At 38.8% G+C, this 16,857-nt stretch overlaps 1 protein-coding gene and 1 long non-coding RNA gene across 2 annotated transcripts; one reads left to right on the forward strand and one right to left on the reverse strand.

Annotated features, from left to right (window-relative positions):
* Positions 1 to 1,204: 1,204 nt before the first annotated feature.
* LOC112291367 (regulatory protein NPR6) lies at positions 1,205 to 6,802 on the reverse strand. Its single transcript, XM_024538652.3, has 4 exons — positions 4,044 to 6,802; positions 3,473 to 3,849; positions 2,810 to 3,303; positions 1,205 to 2,428 (listed from the first exon to the last, which is right to left on the reverse strand). The coding sequence occupies exons 1-4, from the start codon at positions 4,509 to 4,511 to the stop codon at positions 2,112 to 2,114; spliced, it is 1,656 nt and encodes a 551-aa protein (XP_024394420.1). The 5' UTR covers positions 4,512 to 6,802; the 3' UTR covers positions 1,205 to 2,111.
* A 4,414-nt stretch (positions 6,803 to 11,216) lies between these two features.
* On the forward strand, positions 11,217 to 12,683 carry LOC149987826 (uncharacterized). The gene is made up of 2 exons (XR_016506182.1): positions 11,217 to 11,513; positions 11,701 to 12,683. It is a non-coding gene; the product is annotated as an uncharacterized LOC149987826 (long non-coding RNA).
* Positions 12,684 to 16,857: the final 4,174 nt, after the last annotated feature.

Raw genomic sequence — 16,857 nt, forward strand, 5'->3', positions numbered from 1 at the left:
GCTTTGATAGAACATCGAACTAGAATATATTATTAGTATTATTACTATATCATTATGTAGCATTGCTTGTTGTTTTGAGATTCTCAAAAACATACTGCGTTGGAGATCATTCTAAATAATACCAAATTATTTTGTTTTCCTTTCTTTTGAAGTTACCGGAATTCGGTATTTTTGGGGGATAAACGTGATTCTGACTGTAAACACCATTTTTTAATGTCTTGTTGATTTCTACAGTGTCTCCCAACACCAAGTCAACAGAAATAATAAAAATAAAAATAAAAACTGTGAAATAATTGACATGATTTAACAGTTGTTTGATTTGATGTTTTTTTATGTATTGAAAGTGTGAAAGGTAAAATGAATAAACAAGTAATCGTCTGAGCTGAATTGTATTGTTTGATGTTTATATAATTACATATTACGTTTCAATTTGTGAAATTTTATCTTCATGCCAGATATTAATAATTTATCGAAACTAAAATATTAAATCAAAGATTCATTGTAAACTGCATTTAAAAAAATATTAATTAATGTATTATTTCACTTTAAATACATATACAAAGTTTAAAACTTATTTTTCTGAGATGATTGCATCATTCATTTCTTCCCTTTTTTTCCTTTTATATGTATATGCTAACAACTTTCTCTGGATATGAAAATTAATCCAATTTCATTTTCTACTAGGAAGACTTGAATTGTTTTGGCTTTGCACTACATTTACACAACGATGATAATGAAGACAATTTGTTGAATTTTTTATTAAAAATAATCCTTACAAGACATATAACACCGTTGGTGTAGTACATATTAATTACAAATAAATTATTTTTTTGTAAATTGTCACCATTAAATAGTATTAGAAGTAAGTTTGTAATCTTGAATTTGATTTTATTTTATTTGATTTTATTTTTACTTACGAATGATGTTACAGGTGACAAAATCACAATAAGACAATTTTAAATAAAAACAACAAATAGATCTCTCTTCTATTTATAATTTATATTTTAAGCAATTATGGCATATTATAAAGCAAATAACTTGCTACAAGAACTACACTACAATCAACACACTTGCAAAACATTTGTTTTCATGATCACCAACCCCAAGAAGAAGTAAAAATTGATTTCTTCAAAACATCCAGTGTATTACAAAGACCTGTTACTTCAACGCAAAGAAACCTTACAATCCTATATTGCCATCAAAAAAGAAAAGAAAAGAAAAAGTGAAGTTTACTACGAATGCTGCCTGCCAGTGTGTTCAAAAGCACAACACCGAAAAAACTTCATAGGAAGTAAATGGCAGTACTAGTAGTAGATAACCAATGTATGAAACCACGCAAAAGTCATGTCTTTGCGTCTTTCACAAGGACCAACAGTCGCATGAGTTCTCGTTTTGCTCATCTCTAGCAATGGCAAAGAGAGAGAAGAGGAAAAGGGCAATAATAGGACAAAAAACAGAAGACGAAGAAGAAGAAGAAAGAGAAATAAACACTTCAGGGTGTCGCATATTTGTACTACAAACTGGAGCGACAGTGCTGGGATCCAAAACTGTATTTTCTGGCTACTACTGTAAGAACCACATCGACCCTGCTGGTTTACCCTTTGGGTGTCAGGTATCCAGTTCCGATGGTCGAAAATAAGGGGTTGTGGCGTCCCTGTGGATGTCGGAAAGCTGCTGTGAGTGATCCTGATACCTACGCAACACTGGTTTTTCTACGTGTTTCAACGTACTTACCCAACAGGTGGGGGTCCGTGGTGAAGGTACATAGCAGATTATTAACACTGTAGAGGAGATCGTGTGTCCACAATACACTGATCTTCATCACCTATGTCACAAAGAGATGACTGTCATTTCTCGCCCACGGCAATTGATATCAGTAAGAAGCTTTTCTTACGGTCGTAGGCTGCTGTTTGTGTCATCCATCTTTCATAACGTCAAAGCCTGCCAGTTTTTTTTTTTTTTTTTTTTTTTTTTTTGGATCACCCTGGCATTGGGAAGGGAGATCATTGCGTATCCCATAATCCCTTGAAATTTTTTTATGTCACATTTTTCACTCAGATGTGCCTCCATGGGCATAACGAGCTTTTTTCGGAGTGCTGTTGCAAGACGAGCTACCGCCCCGAGCTGACTTCCTCTTTCATGCCAGTGGCATTATATACACTCTTGAAATTCTCTTTGGGTTCGTTGGAGAAATCCCTGAGAATGACCTCTCTTTCATCAGGGAATTCCTGCATGCCTACAACTAATCGCGGAATTTTGCGCGGCCTGTTATCCAGACTTGATGTTTCCAACATGCTGTAGCTACTAGTGAGATTCCGGGACTCTGCGTGCAGATGAGGCTCAGAGAAATCAAAGGCTGCGGCGCTGGAACTCAGTAACTTTGAAATGGAGTCGGATAGCTCCGCTCTCTCTGGCTCTCTGCCATGCACTGTCCAAAACGATTGAAGCGAGGAAGAAAAATAATTTTTGTCAAGTCATATTTTGTCAAGATATATTTTGTCAAGGCACATTCTCCACACCACTGAACACATCTGAACACTGAACTTTCCTCAAACTTCTGATGACCTGACAGGAGGATATCCTCAGAGAAATCCTCTTTGCCGGGAAAAATAAATAAATAAAAACCACTGCGGCACGACGATACTTCGTAAAGATCATCCTTCATAATCAACTCCCTTGTGCTACTGGCAGAAATGAACTACCACACTTCACTAATGACGATCGAAGCTTCATTGCTCAGCCGCTCTGAGCACACAGTAAGAATCATCGGACTGGAGATACAGAAACCAGCAATTTGTTCATGTCTTACCTTGCCCATGTGTGAAAGAGGAATAAACATCGCGGTTGCCGAAGTGAATCCCCTGAGTAGAGCCACCCACCATTCTACTCATCGACCCATGGTAATCATTATCGCATTCGTCCGGCAGCAACGTACTACTCCCATGCTCTGTGCGAATAGAAACCGGGCTCCCTATCTCCACTCTCGTAGCCTTCACCTGCAAAGGTGGACTATACGACAAAGCAGCACTTTGTAGAAGCTCCACGCAAAGCCTGAACCTCACTTGGTCACTTTTTGAGTTGTACCCTCCAGCAGATTGAACCCCGGCCGCACCGGATTGCACTATGTCCATTGCAGTTGCACCGGTAACTGACTGCATCAAGGGATTCGCTTCATGGTCCAACAATAAAGCAATCATCTCCGGATCCCCCAGCTTTGCCGCCATGTGCAATGGCGTCTCGCCGTCCTGGTCTTGCAGGTTCACATTTGCTGCTCCCACTTTCAGGAGTGTCTCAACCACTTTTCTGTAATCCCAGCCCGACCACAAACAATCGTAAAACCCTCAGAGCATGTCTTGAGGTAATCCATTTACGTTTCTAAACATGACCGAACAAACTTACATCCATGCTGAATTGCCGAAAGTTGGAATGCAGTAAAGGATATGAGATACGTGAGTGAGAATCAGATACATACCTGCTGCAATTGTTAACAGCATAGTGCAGGGCAAATGCTTTGTCCAGAATGAGGCCCTCCTCCATGACCATCAGCCTTACCAATTCTACGTCAGACGAGTTTAAGGCTTTCTGCATAAGCTTCGTCTTATTCTCCAACATGTCATTGCCCGACGAAGAAGCCTCCAAGGCGTATCCAGACCTTTGCCTAATTGACTCTAGCTCCCCTACAATTTCTGCAGGCAGGTACTTGTGCAATATTTCCGGTGTTAGACCCGACTTTGCAACAACCTTCGAGCAAAGTTTCCAGAGATGATTTTCCATTTGATAACGTGCAGCTATCAGCATGCGCATTAAATCCTCGGTGGACGCTTTCTCCGCTATGGCGCCTAAATGAGTCTGCAATCAGTCAATGTTGAAACCATGAAATGAAGTGTAGAGCTTGACGATTTGAATCAGAAGAGCGAAAGTAAAGCAGCGCGGATTTTCTTTACGTTATCCAGCTTCGCAATTCGTTAAAAAGGAAAAAAGATGTTCCAGTACGCTGCATTCAATCTCCAAACGCAAAAGCACGTACAAATGAAGGTACTAACCTGAATAATGATAGAAAGCTGTTCCAAGCCAAAGAAGGACACTGCATCCAGCAGCTCCAGCCCAAACTTTACAGCAGAGCTGCAAGACGAGTGCCAACAGGAATTGACTTTGCACTGACGCCCACTGATTTGAGGAGAAAAGAAACCGTTGCAGTTCCCGCTATACAGAAATTGTAACAGCAACATGAAGACATCGTAGCTCACAATCCCCACCCGAATGACACTCGGTAAGCTGGACCTGGGTTGGGCGCTGTTCATGAGCTGAGTATCGCCGCAGAAAAGCGTCCGAAAGAAGGGGCTTCGCGCCGCAAGAATGCATCTGTGAGCGTAAACATGACGATCCTCCACATTAAATGTGACATCACTAAACGCTTGACCCCTATCAAGCAGATCGAGAAAATCTGCTGAAAGAGACTTCAACAATTGGTCTTCTGGTGACATCGAATTGAGCTGCTGAGATGTCTGCATAGCTCAAGCAACAGCTTGCCTTATTGCATCACAAGAAATGTCCAAAATGTTCAGAAATGATAGTGAAAGCTACAAGTTGGCGTCGTCAGAGGAGCGAATGCCTTGTTTTAAAACAATATTTCCCGTTGAACAAGCCTACAAAATAAATTCTTCGAAGTCCGTAGGAGACTGCAGGCGGAATCTGTCGATTAGGATGTTGTGACAATATAATTCAGAAGTCATAATAAACTGGTGCAGTACAAGTAAGCGAACCGCGAATTTGACCGGGATTCAAATCAAAAAGTCATGTAGATTCATGTGTGCAGAGAATATCTTGTTAAATCAAGCAAACTCGTGCAGGTTCACATGAAACGTGATAATGATTGGATTCAGAATCCTATACCGGAAAATTTTCCAGGAAACTTGAGTGCAAGGGTGTTAAACTCATTCAGGGTCAAATGGCAAGTGCTTACGGCTAGAGAGATCTTTCACTAAATTGCTCATCAGCGAGCCCAATCTTCAATGTTCTGCTGTAACGGACAACGGCTTCGCAGACTGTTGGAAGAAGGAAGGAAGGAAGGAAAGAAGAGGAAGATGATGCAAGGAAGAAGAAAGGAGATACAAGTAATGTGCACTGAGACGAACTAGACACACAGCTTGCCGAAGCTGAAATGTGAAATCATGGGTTGTATACGCTGTGAGGCAACTGCGTAACTAATAAGTCTTTGCACACAAATCAAAGGTCCCCGCACCACCGCGAAATCCTCAACCCCTTTCCTGTGAAGAGGCCCTTAATTCTTGCCAAAAAGAAAAGTAATTCGCCCAGGTTTTCAGTCGCTCTTCCCTTCTTCCACAGGGCCTCCTCATCTCCTCAGAAATCCCGTTCTATTCAAGGCCTTCTGCAGTCGAAGGCCACCGAATCTTAGCTTCAGGCAAGCTCCCTTTCCTGGCAGGTTTCTCGCGAGGAACTTTTTCGGCAGGTTGGATGCGAACGGCAGGTTGAGCAGATGTGGAAAATTCAGCGCAAGAGATACAAGGCAACCAAAAGCAGAGCCTCCTCCCAGTACCCTAATCTTACCGTATCGAACTATTCACCGTATGAGCTCAATAAAATTCTCGTGCGCGTCTTCCCTCGGATTAAGATTACTCTCCCAGAAACCTTAGCAAAATCAAACTCGCGCAATTCCCAGCTTGACACGGACCGAACCTCTACGGATAGAAACACTCTCCAGATTCACCGCAAATCAGCACGATTTTTTGAAACAAGTACCCCGAGCTAAACCTCTCCCGCGTTCGTCAAAAAAGCGCAGCACAAATGGGTGTCTAGTGAGGTCGGACCACGTTAAATCAAACACTTCACAAGAGAAACTCAACCCCGTTAACTGACCCTGTGGCTCTAGTGGTTCAGTCCATGTGTACCTCAACCCAGGCACAACTCCAGCTGCAACGTTAAGTGTCCTCTTTCAATCCGAGGGTACATCTCCTAATGACAGGAATCACAACAGCTAGACCAAAACAAAACCAAATACAACCTGGACAATGGACTAGGCCAGAATCACATCACTTGCCGTCCTTGCCAATTCTATTTCACGACCACTTGTTGTGCACCCAACTGAGACACTTCAAAGCTCGAGCAGAAGTGCTAACCACTGTAAAGCATCGGAGCTTAGCATCCTCACTGACACCTCAAGCTCACAATAAAAACACACACACACACACACACGCACACACTTCACCTCACATCCAAAAAGCTACTTGAGCGGCCTCCGTCACTGAAAGAAGGTGTCCTGGCGTGGTGATCCAGGAATCAACAAGAAGTACCTACACGAGATGCCCAAAAGCCTACACTACCATAAACTAGAATAGAATCGGAGCCAATCTTCGAGTTCCCCGCTTCTATTGTAAGCAACACACTACTAACTCAGTTCCAAGGAACGCCCTCAGGTCCGTGAGGTTGTCTGTGCGTAAGTCAACATAAACCATCGTAAAAGCAAGTATCCTGTGATGAGACACATGCCCAGATAGTCCTCGAACACTGGAAAGGGTATTCTGGTGATCCACTCACTCCCACTCTGCTTTGGCCCTCACATGTGAGCGAGACAATAAAACAGCAAAGATGCCTGCAAGTGGGGAAGGCAGCGGGGGGTGGAGATTGGAGGGTGGGAGTGGGGGACGCAGCGGAATGCTCCAACATGGCAGAGACAGGATCTATTATAAACGAGTGAGGCCGGATGATTCGCTTTTTAGGGTCCAGATGCGGCTGGACTTGGGACCAGTCTGTTCTACGCGTGAAGCGGTATGAAACGATCACTGGGAGAGAGCGAGAAAGAGAGCGAGTCGACGCCTCCCCTTCAACACGTTGCAGCGCGGACTCAGAGTGCGATATTGTTACTGTAGCAGCCACAGTATCCAGGTGGGGGTCTGGATCTCGGGGTAGTAAGAATAATAATAATAATCATCCGACGTTGTTAACTCCCACTCACCCAAACTCTTCCTCGTTGACTGCGGGATCACGCAACCCCATCTCGTCGTCCCCTTCTCGTGTGTCGAATCCCCGCCACGGTCCTCTCTCTCGCTCTGTGATTCCATCTTCTAGACTCCTGGTAACTGCATGACAGCTGGTTTTTATACCATCACCGCCTCTCCGCTTCTCATGTCTCATGTCCATGTTGACACGGTGCTGCTGCTGCTATCACTGCTGATGCTATCACTGCTGATGCTGCTGTTCCTGGCGTTTCGAGGAATGGGGTGCTTCCCAAAACTCCAGTCTCCTTCCCATTGGATTTTTCTTCAGGTTACCATTTTATGTGAGAGAGAGAGGACCCACTTTCTAATACAATGAAGAAGAATGGGGAAGGAAGGGGAACCATTTGCATGGCATCCCTGTTTGAACAGCTGTGTTAGCCAAAACATTTGATAATTGTTGTGAGAAAAAATATGTTAACTGATACCATCAATAGTCTTTAATTAATAATGTTTGATGGCAAATCTAATGAATAATCTTAATCAAATTCTTTTTACTAGCACATCAAATTTAAAGCTTGTTTTATCATTATGATATCAAGTAGTTGTAAGGAAATTTTTGAAATCGATAAATACTTAAAACTTTGTTTAAACATGTAAATGTTAATCAAACAGAATCATTTGAAGTTGCGGTGCCTGCGTTTTTCTTCCACATGTTAAAATTCCATAATGATTTATCACCAGGTTTGTTGGAAATTGCTCATATAAAGAGAATTCATTTTTTTTTTTTTTTTTTTTTTTTTTTGTATCATATTTGGTTAGTGAAAGTATTTCTTTTATCTGCAAATAATTATAATTATAATTATATATATATATATATATATATATAAACAAAAAAAGTGTTCAAGGTCTTCACAAAATGTTGGATCTCACCACAAAAATGCATATTTTATCTAATTTTAGATTGGTGAATCGAGAGGAAAAAAAGAAGAAAAGAAATATATATATATATATATATATATATATATTACACTGTAGTGTACACCAAGAGCTTTACAAAAGCATGAAAAATCACAACGATTGGACACTTCCACAGTCTAAAACTTTTGAATGAAGTTCTTAATATAACAGAATTAGTGATTGCAAATTCTCATCCAAGAGCTACAAACTTCAAAGTTTAAGTACCCAAAAAGAAGTGAGGTATGGGTGGATTAAAAATTAAAAGTTTGAGTGAAGAAATGCAACTAAAATGGTTGAACTTCATATCAATGAAATAAAAAAGAAATGAAATCACTGTAAATGATATTGAGTTGGCTCAATAACTTTTTACCATATTTTCTCACGCACACAACGTTTATGAGATACGTGTTTGAGATTATAAATTCACACCATATTCTACATGTGAAATATGTTGAACGCTAGCAGAGCACTGAGATCTCAACAATTTTTTTAATGCCAAAAATTCACTCAATATAACTCAAAATTCAGCGCCTGAATTCAAAAATGCTACGTTGACTCTCTCAACACTTGGAAGTCAAAATATGTTGTCAAAACAAAGCTTCACACACCTCTGTCAATGATCTCTTGATGGGTGAATTTTTCGCCACGTAATTTAGAACCTCTTTCGCTCACAGTTTATTCGCTTTTATATAGTTCAATCTATATATATATTTATATATATATATATACATATATATATTTGATTCCCCTGTCAGAGGGGAGTCGTAAAGCTTCTACACCTTCACACAGAATACAACTTCTACTCTCAAATGACATTTCTTATCGTTGAAGCCTTTCAAATTGAAACATCTTAAAACCACTTCTTGATTATGAAGAAACTCTGTCAAAGCTCTTTTCAAACTCCTTCAAAATCCACCTGCATTTTAACACGTACAAAAATTAAGAAAAATTAAAATTAAAATAAAAAGAACAAAGTATGAAAATAGAAAAATTGACATCTCAATTTTTCTAAAATACTTGCTTTAAAGATGGATACTTCTTCATGTTATTATTAGTATCTGTAAGTGCAGATAAAGCCATTTTAGAGTTATCTAAGTTTTTTAATTAAAAAATTAATTTATGATTGTTAATAATTATTTGTTGATAAAAATAGACATTTTTATTTTTATTTTTTATTTGTTGGTGCATAAAACCTAAATAAAAATTTAAAATAAAAATAACAAATGAATAATAAAATAAAAATGAGATAAAAATAAACATGTATTCTTTTAAATAATCAAAAACTTCAATATCAATTTCCAAGTACAATAATATTACAACCTTGTTTAAAAATTAGAATATAAAAGATATGTTGACAAGATCAATAATGGTGACAATCTTCATTCTACATGTACTTGCTAAAAAGATAGTAATATAGAAGCCTTTATAAGATTACAAACCATGTGGAATTAGTATCTAAATCATAAAGCTCTTTCATAATAACTTTGTAAATCAAAAAAATATATTTTATAGTCATTTAGTACCTCCAAGGATATTTTTAGGTTGTACTCACTTCCAAGAAACTTCTATAATATTATCTAAGTATGTACTTGTAATAGAACTAAATAATAAAAGTTACTTTGTTTGTTTATTTGTTTCATCGATTTTAAAATATGCAACCTAATTAAAGGCTTTCAAAAAAAAAATAAAAAAAAAATTACTTGACTTATGCATAGCACTTTGCAATTTTATTTGCATGAAAAATCTTCTTATTTAAATTTATTTTTATATTATAATAAATTTTATAATATTAAATACCACAATTATTTTAATTTTATGATGATAGCTTGCATTTGTTAAAATTATTACTGATAACTTATTTTTTAAAAAAAATAAAATTTTATGATAGTATAAATACATAATATATAAATGATTTTTTTATTTATGTTATTGTACTTCAAATTTTAATATATTTAAAATATATAAAATTATAAAAATGATCAATAAGATAAATTATAATTTAAAAATTAAATTAAAACATTAAGACACACTTGAAGACTTTTAGAAATAAATCTCTCTTTATTTTTCTTTGAATTTATTTAATATTTTAAAAAATTAATTAATTAATGATGACTTAGTCTTTTGAAACAAATCCATCTCTTTTGTAAAAACCAACCAATTATTAAAGAGGTATAGATAGACTTTACAATTATATATATATATATATATATATACATACATGCATATAACTAAATAACTTACACTTTGATTTATTTTCTAAATAAATCCAAAAATAATAACTTATCATGGTTCATTACAAAGATTATATATATATATATATATATATATATATATTATACATTTATTCAATCCAAAATCATCTATAATGCATAATACACATCAACCTTAAACTATCAATGATTACCAACTAGCTACACCAAATAGATTCAAAGTGTAACTATGGAATCCTATATTTATCAAATAACAAGAATATTATAAAACAATTATCTTTAATACAATAACAATGTTGTAAAACAATCCTCTTTAATGCAATAACAATATTATAAAACAATCCTCTTTAATACAATAACAATAACAAATCCTTCAAACCAATGCAGGACTTAAAAAACAGAGACACAAAAGCTCCACGAGCGTTGCAAACATGAATGGACGAAACCTTTGTAAAACACAAGCTGAAAAGGCAACTGGTGCCCCCAATTCTCAAGGTCTCCTGAGTGATGTAGGTCCCAAAGAACCCCCTCCCCCCATAAAAAATGAAGAGAAGGACATGGTCTAGAGATGCACCCAGTTGGGTACCTCATGCGAAGAAACAGCAACACCCCAACTGGGTGCGCTATTTTTTGCAACTTCCAACAGGGGCTCGAAGCAAAGCAACGCAACGCCATTAAGAAAACCTCACACATCATGTGCCGCTTTCCATGCCCTTTGCTGCCATTCTCAACGGGACTGTGGGCATTTAACAATGCAGGAGGATAGAAGTAGCTCAGATTACGGATCTGCTGCAGCCCTGCAAGCTAAGTAGAAAGCAAGCCCAGAAAACGAGTGAGAGAGAGAGAGAGAACGAGGGAGAAACGTGGCTCTGTTGATGTAACGGAGTGGTACTTTAATCGTCTGCCCACAACAAAGCTAGTCGACATTTTTTCACATTCAGCGCTGGTTTTATGGATTTTGAAACTTTCGTGTGGAATGGATCTAGACCAGTCAAAGGGGGGAACGTGGCGCTAGATCTAGAATGGCATCGCTCCTGGGAAGTTGGCGATATCCGTGCACAGTGCCGGATGCTGCAGGCTGCCTGCACTCCATCCTCTGGGGTGCAGGCTCCAGCGATGCAGCGCCCACTGAGGTCGCTCCTTTTTTAGGGAGCTGCGCCGGTGAATTAGGTAGAAACAAAAGTATCGCCGTGGTTGGTGTTGTTGCTCTCCCCTTGGTGGTGGCGATTCTCGATGTCGGAGGGTACTTGTGGCCTCTCCTCTGCTGTGATGTATCCCCAGTTGTTTTCGAGCCCACGTTTTTATTTCCCAACTTGGATGGTGTCTGTGGGTAAAAAGGTCGGAGACGACGCCGGAGTGGGAATGGTGGGTTGCCATCGGGGCCATCGAGGTGTGTGTACGGCGTATTTAGTTGCTAGAACTCTTCTGTTTGACACTGCTTTTTTTGCGAGTTGTTATTGTCGTTGGAAGGCTGTGTCATCAATGCCACGTGCTTGTTTTCACAATCTACTCTCCACTGGAGCAGTTGCTCGGCATCCTTTTTTCTTGTCCAAGTTTTTTTACACTGTCCATTGCAGAGGGTATGGAATTCGGCAAGACAGCAGCATATGATCAGGTTCCAAATGAGTAGGAAATATGAGGGGTGAAGAGAGGCGGCCAAGTTTTCACCAACTGCGTCATTGACAGAATAGTTGGCTCCAGATTTCTCCTGGAGCTCTGTGCCAGAAACCAGAAAGTTGATCCCACAATTGTGAGGCACATCGAAATACCTACTTCTGAATAACAAACACGTTGTAGTAATGGGTACTCATTGTAGCTTAATTTCAATGAGACCAAGTACTACTGACCCTTTCTAATCTTCACTAGACATTTCTTATTTTATAAGAATTTGGTGGGAAGACCTCGGATGTGTAGGTTCTTTTTTTTTTCTTTTTTTGTTAATCATCGTTATTAGTTGAAAGATGGTTACTAGTGGTGATTGTTTGAATCTTATAGTTTAATTATGTCAAATGCTATAATTTTTATTAATAGTTCTCATAGTGTTTATGTTTTTTTAATGTTAATTAAAAAAATCAAAATGATGAGGATTGATAGACTATTTAGTAGGTTAGTACTTATAGGTGTCATTATGTAAAGTTATTCATGTCACTTACTTCAAACCTTCAAGTTTATATTTAAGCATTTCAAATCTAAATCTTTAAAATTCTAATTAAAGAATATCATTCTTATGGCATGGTTAATAAATTATGTTATTTCTAAGAGTAGTTGAACAAGGATCACTTTGTATTCTAACTCTTGTTTTAATTATTGCTTGCAATCATATCAAATTGTGATTTGTATTTATTTCTACTAATATTGTTGTTTTCTTCAATTACAAAAGAGATTATCCAAGAAAAAAGAGAACTACGAGAGAAAGGAGAGAGAGAAAAAGCCTTGCTTGTAGGGGGGTTAGAATTGCCAAATAAGCTATACAAGTTGTAGAAGCAATAATGCATATAAAAAGAGAGAAGGAGGGTGTTTGAATCTTTATTACCTAATACCAAAGAAAAGACTTGTATCCTTATTCTATTGAATGTCAAATTTTTCCTTCTTTCTTCTCTTTTTAAAACAAGTTTTTAGAAGAAGGATTTGAGTTCCCTCACTCAACATTGTGAAAGGTGTTTGAGCTTATTTTGTCTTTAATGCCACAAAGAGTCAAAACTCACCATATATATATTTGATTCAAATATGTTTGGCCCAATATACAAATTTAGAAGTATATATTTTTGTCACAGATACAGAAATACAGACTCGAGATCTAACAAGAAGTTCAAGAAGAACTTGTAAGAACTAGATTAATCAGATGAGAACAACACCAAAGAGGTGAACTAGAGCTCCAAGAGATGTGTTGTGGAGACTGAAGAACTCTTCAGCCTCGATTCCAATATATATTCCTATTTAGGAAGCTTCTCAAGCAACTTCTACCAACTAGGAAGCTTCTAGAAGGTTCCAGAGACTTGCTTCTAGAAGGTTCTAGAAACTTATCTCTAGAAGGTTCTAAGGACTATGTCCCTAACATCTTCTACCAACTAAGAAGCTTCTAGAAGGTTCCAGAGACTTGCTTCTAGAAGGTTCTAGAAACTTGTCTCTAGAAGGTTCTAAGGATTATGTCCCTAACATCACCCCCTCCTTTAGCTTCGAGGTCTCTGAGAAGCAATGTTGTTGTTAATCATTACCAACGCAAGAAAATGAAGATCTGTCGCATAACGTCAGCTATGAACTTGAACTATTGTTCACGAGGCAAGTGGTTCATCGGCCCATGAAGCCAACGGTAGTGGCCCACTCCTTCAACTTCTAACCAAGCATGAACTTCCGTGTCCTCATTGTGGAATTGTCCTGCAAACACGCCTTTTGGCTCACCGTTGTAAGTAGGCTCGGACTCAAATACAATCACCAGTGATCGGTTACTCGGTATCCTCTATCGTCGTCATGGTGTAGGCGGTTCTTCATCTCGGAGTCGCCTTTGTGAGCTAGTCGGTTGAGATAAACTGACTGGCATAGTATCTATCTCTTGGCTATCCATATCAGAAGACCAAACTATGGCTACTGAAAAAATTCTATTTTATCTTGGAGAAAATAACTACATCAACTACGAATTTTGGTGGTGCTCTCCCCCTTTCTTATATTCTTGGGTGAGCAAGCTTCAGAAGGAAGCTATCGTCAAACCGGCTTAGGTTTATGAGGATGTTGTTGATGAAACTCCTGTACCTTTTGCAGCGCATTGGCAAGATTTTCAGTTGGCTCCCACGTTTGCTCATTAATGTTGTAGCCGCACCAATGAACAAGATACTCCAACTTGTCCCACCTTCGCCGTGAATCCAGTACCTTTTCAACCTCGTATCCTTTATGGTTCTCGATCTCAATACTAGGTGGCGGACATTGTACTCTTCCAAGAAAAGACGACTCTCGATAAGGCTCTAACAGAGAAACATGAAAGACTGGATGTACCTTCATAGAAGCAGGTAATTTTAGATGGTACGCCACTAGATTGATTTGCTTCTGGATGATAAATGGTCTCAATCTTCGATAGTCCAACTTATCACATAGTCGCTTGGTCTTGATATTCCGTCGAAGAAGCCATGCTTTATCTCCAATTTTGAAAGTAGGTGCTTGATTCCGAAATCTATCTACAGACACCTTGTAGGATTCTTGAGTGGATTGTAATTGAAGCTTCAACGTATTTTGAAGCTCTGATAGTTGTTTCGCAAATCCTTCAGCTGCTGGATTGTTATTTGTTGACGGACTCGATAAATCAAGCTTCGGATGATACCCATAGTTAGAAAAGAATGGTGTGTATTGAGTCGACGCATGGAGGGTGTTGTTATATGCAAACTCCGCTAGCGACAGATATGTGGTCCAATCGTCTTGCTGATAGTTGATACTGCATCGTAAGTATTGTTCCAAGACATGGTTCACCCATTCCGTTTAGCCGTCAGTATGAGGATGAAAAGCCAAAGAAAGCTTGATATCCACCTTCAGTATCTCATAGAGAGATCTCCAAAACTTTGATACGAACTGGGTTCCTCGATCTGATACGATATCATCTGGTAGTTCATGATATCGATACACATTATTGAAAAAGAGCCTTGCTGTGACTTCACTAGACGATGTCTTCTTGCAAGGAACAAAGTGCGCCATCTTTGTAAGCCGATCTACCACGACAAAGATGCTGTCAAATGGGTTCGATGATGGAAGATCCGTGATGAAGTCCATGGAAACTGAAGACCATGGTCGACGTAGAATCGGCAATGGCTATAGGAGTCCATAAAGGCGATGTCGAGGATTCTTGGATCTTGAACAAATATCGTAGGAGAGGACAAAATCTTTCACATCCTTTCACATTTGGGGCCACCAAAAATCTCGAGAAATAAGCTCCAAGGTCTTGTTGAATCCAAAATATCCCCCAGCTAGAAAATCATGGCGAGATTGAAGAACTCGGAGTCGTGTTGGTCCTTTTGGAATATACAACCGCTCCTCAAAGTATAAAAGATCTCCGTCCACCTTGAATTTGTCGTCATTGGCACGCTGCTTGATATCAATGGCTACTGAATCTTTAATGGTCGCAGCACGTACCTGATTCAAGAAGTCAGCATCAATTGGCACAATAGTAGCACAAAGCCGAAATTGCTCTAGCTTCAACAACGTCATACATTGTTGATCAAACGTTGCTTCTCCAGCCTTTGGTATAAGATACGATTTCCTCGATAAGGCATCAGATAGTCCTTGCTGCTTTCCAGGTTGATAAGTGATAACAATATCGAACCTAGATAGCAACATACTCCACCGAGCTTGATGTCGATTTAGAACTCGAGCCGACATGAAATACTCCAAATTCTTGTGATCTGTGTATACGGTCACTGGGTGTGTAGCTCCTTCAAGAAAATGATGCTATTCTTGGAAAGAATCCACTATAGCAAGAAGTTCCTTATCGTGGATCTCATAATTGATTTCAACAGCAGAGAACTTTCGAGAATAGAATGCAACCGGATGGAGCTTCTTGTCTTCTCTCATTTGTAAAAGTACTGCTCCCAAAGCAAAATCCGAAGCATCAGTTTCTAAATAAAAGGCCTTTGTAAAGTCTGGATGTACCAAGATTGGAGCCATAATAAATGCGATCTTCAGGTCTTGAAAAGCCTTCTCCGCTAGAGGTCCCCATTCCAACTTATCCTTGCATGTCAACCGAGTGAGAGTAGCAGCAACTTGAGAGTAATTCTTGATGAAGATCCGATAGAAGTTGGCAAAGCCAAGAAAGCATTGTACGTCTCTCACCATCTTCGAAACCTCCCAGGACACGATTACTTCCACCTTCTTGGGATCCATCTTCAAGCCTTCCGTAGTCGCAACGAACTCCAAAAACTCCATCTCTATTTGGTGAAATAAACACTTCTCCAACTTGGCATATAGTCCTCGCTCGCGTAGTTTCTCCAAGACCAAACGAACATGCTTTTCATACTCTTCCTCATTTTTGGAAAATATCAAAATATCATCCAAATAGATGACAACAAAATTGTCAAGGTCCTCTCGGAAAATGTCATTCATCATATGTTGAAAGACCGCTGGAGCATTGATAAGACCAAAGAGCATGACATTATACTCAAAATGGCCATACCTTGTACGGAACGCTGTCTTCCACTCATCTCCTTCCTTGATTCATACGAGGTTTTAGGCTCCCTTTAGATCAATTTTTGTAAAGATCCTTACACGTCCAAGTTGTTCTAAGAGACCAGAAATCAAGGATAAAGGGTAACGATTCTTCTTTGTTACCTTGTTGAGGCCTCAATAGTCCATGCACATCCACAATGAGCCATCATTCTTCTTCACAAATAAGATGGGTGCTCCAACTGACAATTTTGAATGACGGATGAAGTTCTTGGCTAGATTCTTGTCAATGTACTTCCGCAACTCTACCAACTCCATCTGCGATAGATTGTAGATTGGGCCAAATGGCGGTTGTGCTCCTTCTTGTAAATCTATGGCACAATCATATGGTTTGTGTTCCGGTAGCATGTCGACATTTTTCTTTTGAAACACGTCTTTAAAATCCTTATATTGCTCCGGTATACTTGCTGTCGAGATCTTCTCCCCGGTAGTTGGAGCCGTATAAATAACAAACAGTGTGCCTTCCTTGGACGATCTTATAAACGCTCTTGCTCCAATAAATAAGGATTTCTCTATTCGGGGTTTTTTACTAGGCT

Source organism: Physcomitrium patens, chromosome 14 (assembly GCF_059467195.1).
Source record: "Physcomitrium patens ecotype Gransden chromosome 14, ASM5946719v1, whole genome shotgun sequence".
Classification (NCBI taxonomy): Eukaryota; Viridiplantae; Streptophyta; class Bryopsida; order Funariales; family Funariaceae; genus Physcomitrium; species Physcomitrium patens.

Excerpts from the sequence above, each read along its gene's own strand:
- LOC112291367 (XM_024538652.3), bottom strand. The coding sequence starts at position 4,511 with ATGCAGACATCTCAGCAGCTCAATTCGATGTCACCAGAAGACCAATTG. Across the intron at positions 3,850-4,043 it reads AGCTTTCTATCATTATTCAG|ACTCATTTAGGCGCCATAGC; the intron begins GTTAGTACCTTC and ends GACTGATTGCAG. Across the intron at positions 3,304-3,472 it reads GCTGTTAACAATTGCAGCAG|AAAAGTGGTTGAGACACTCC; the intron begins GTATGTATCTGA and ends CTGGGATTACAG.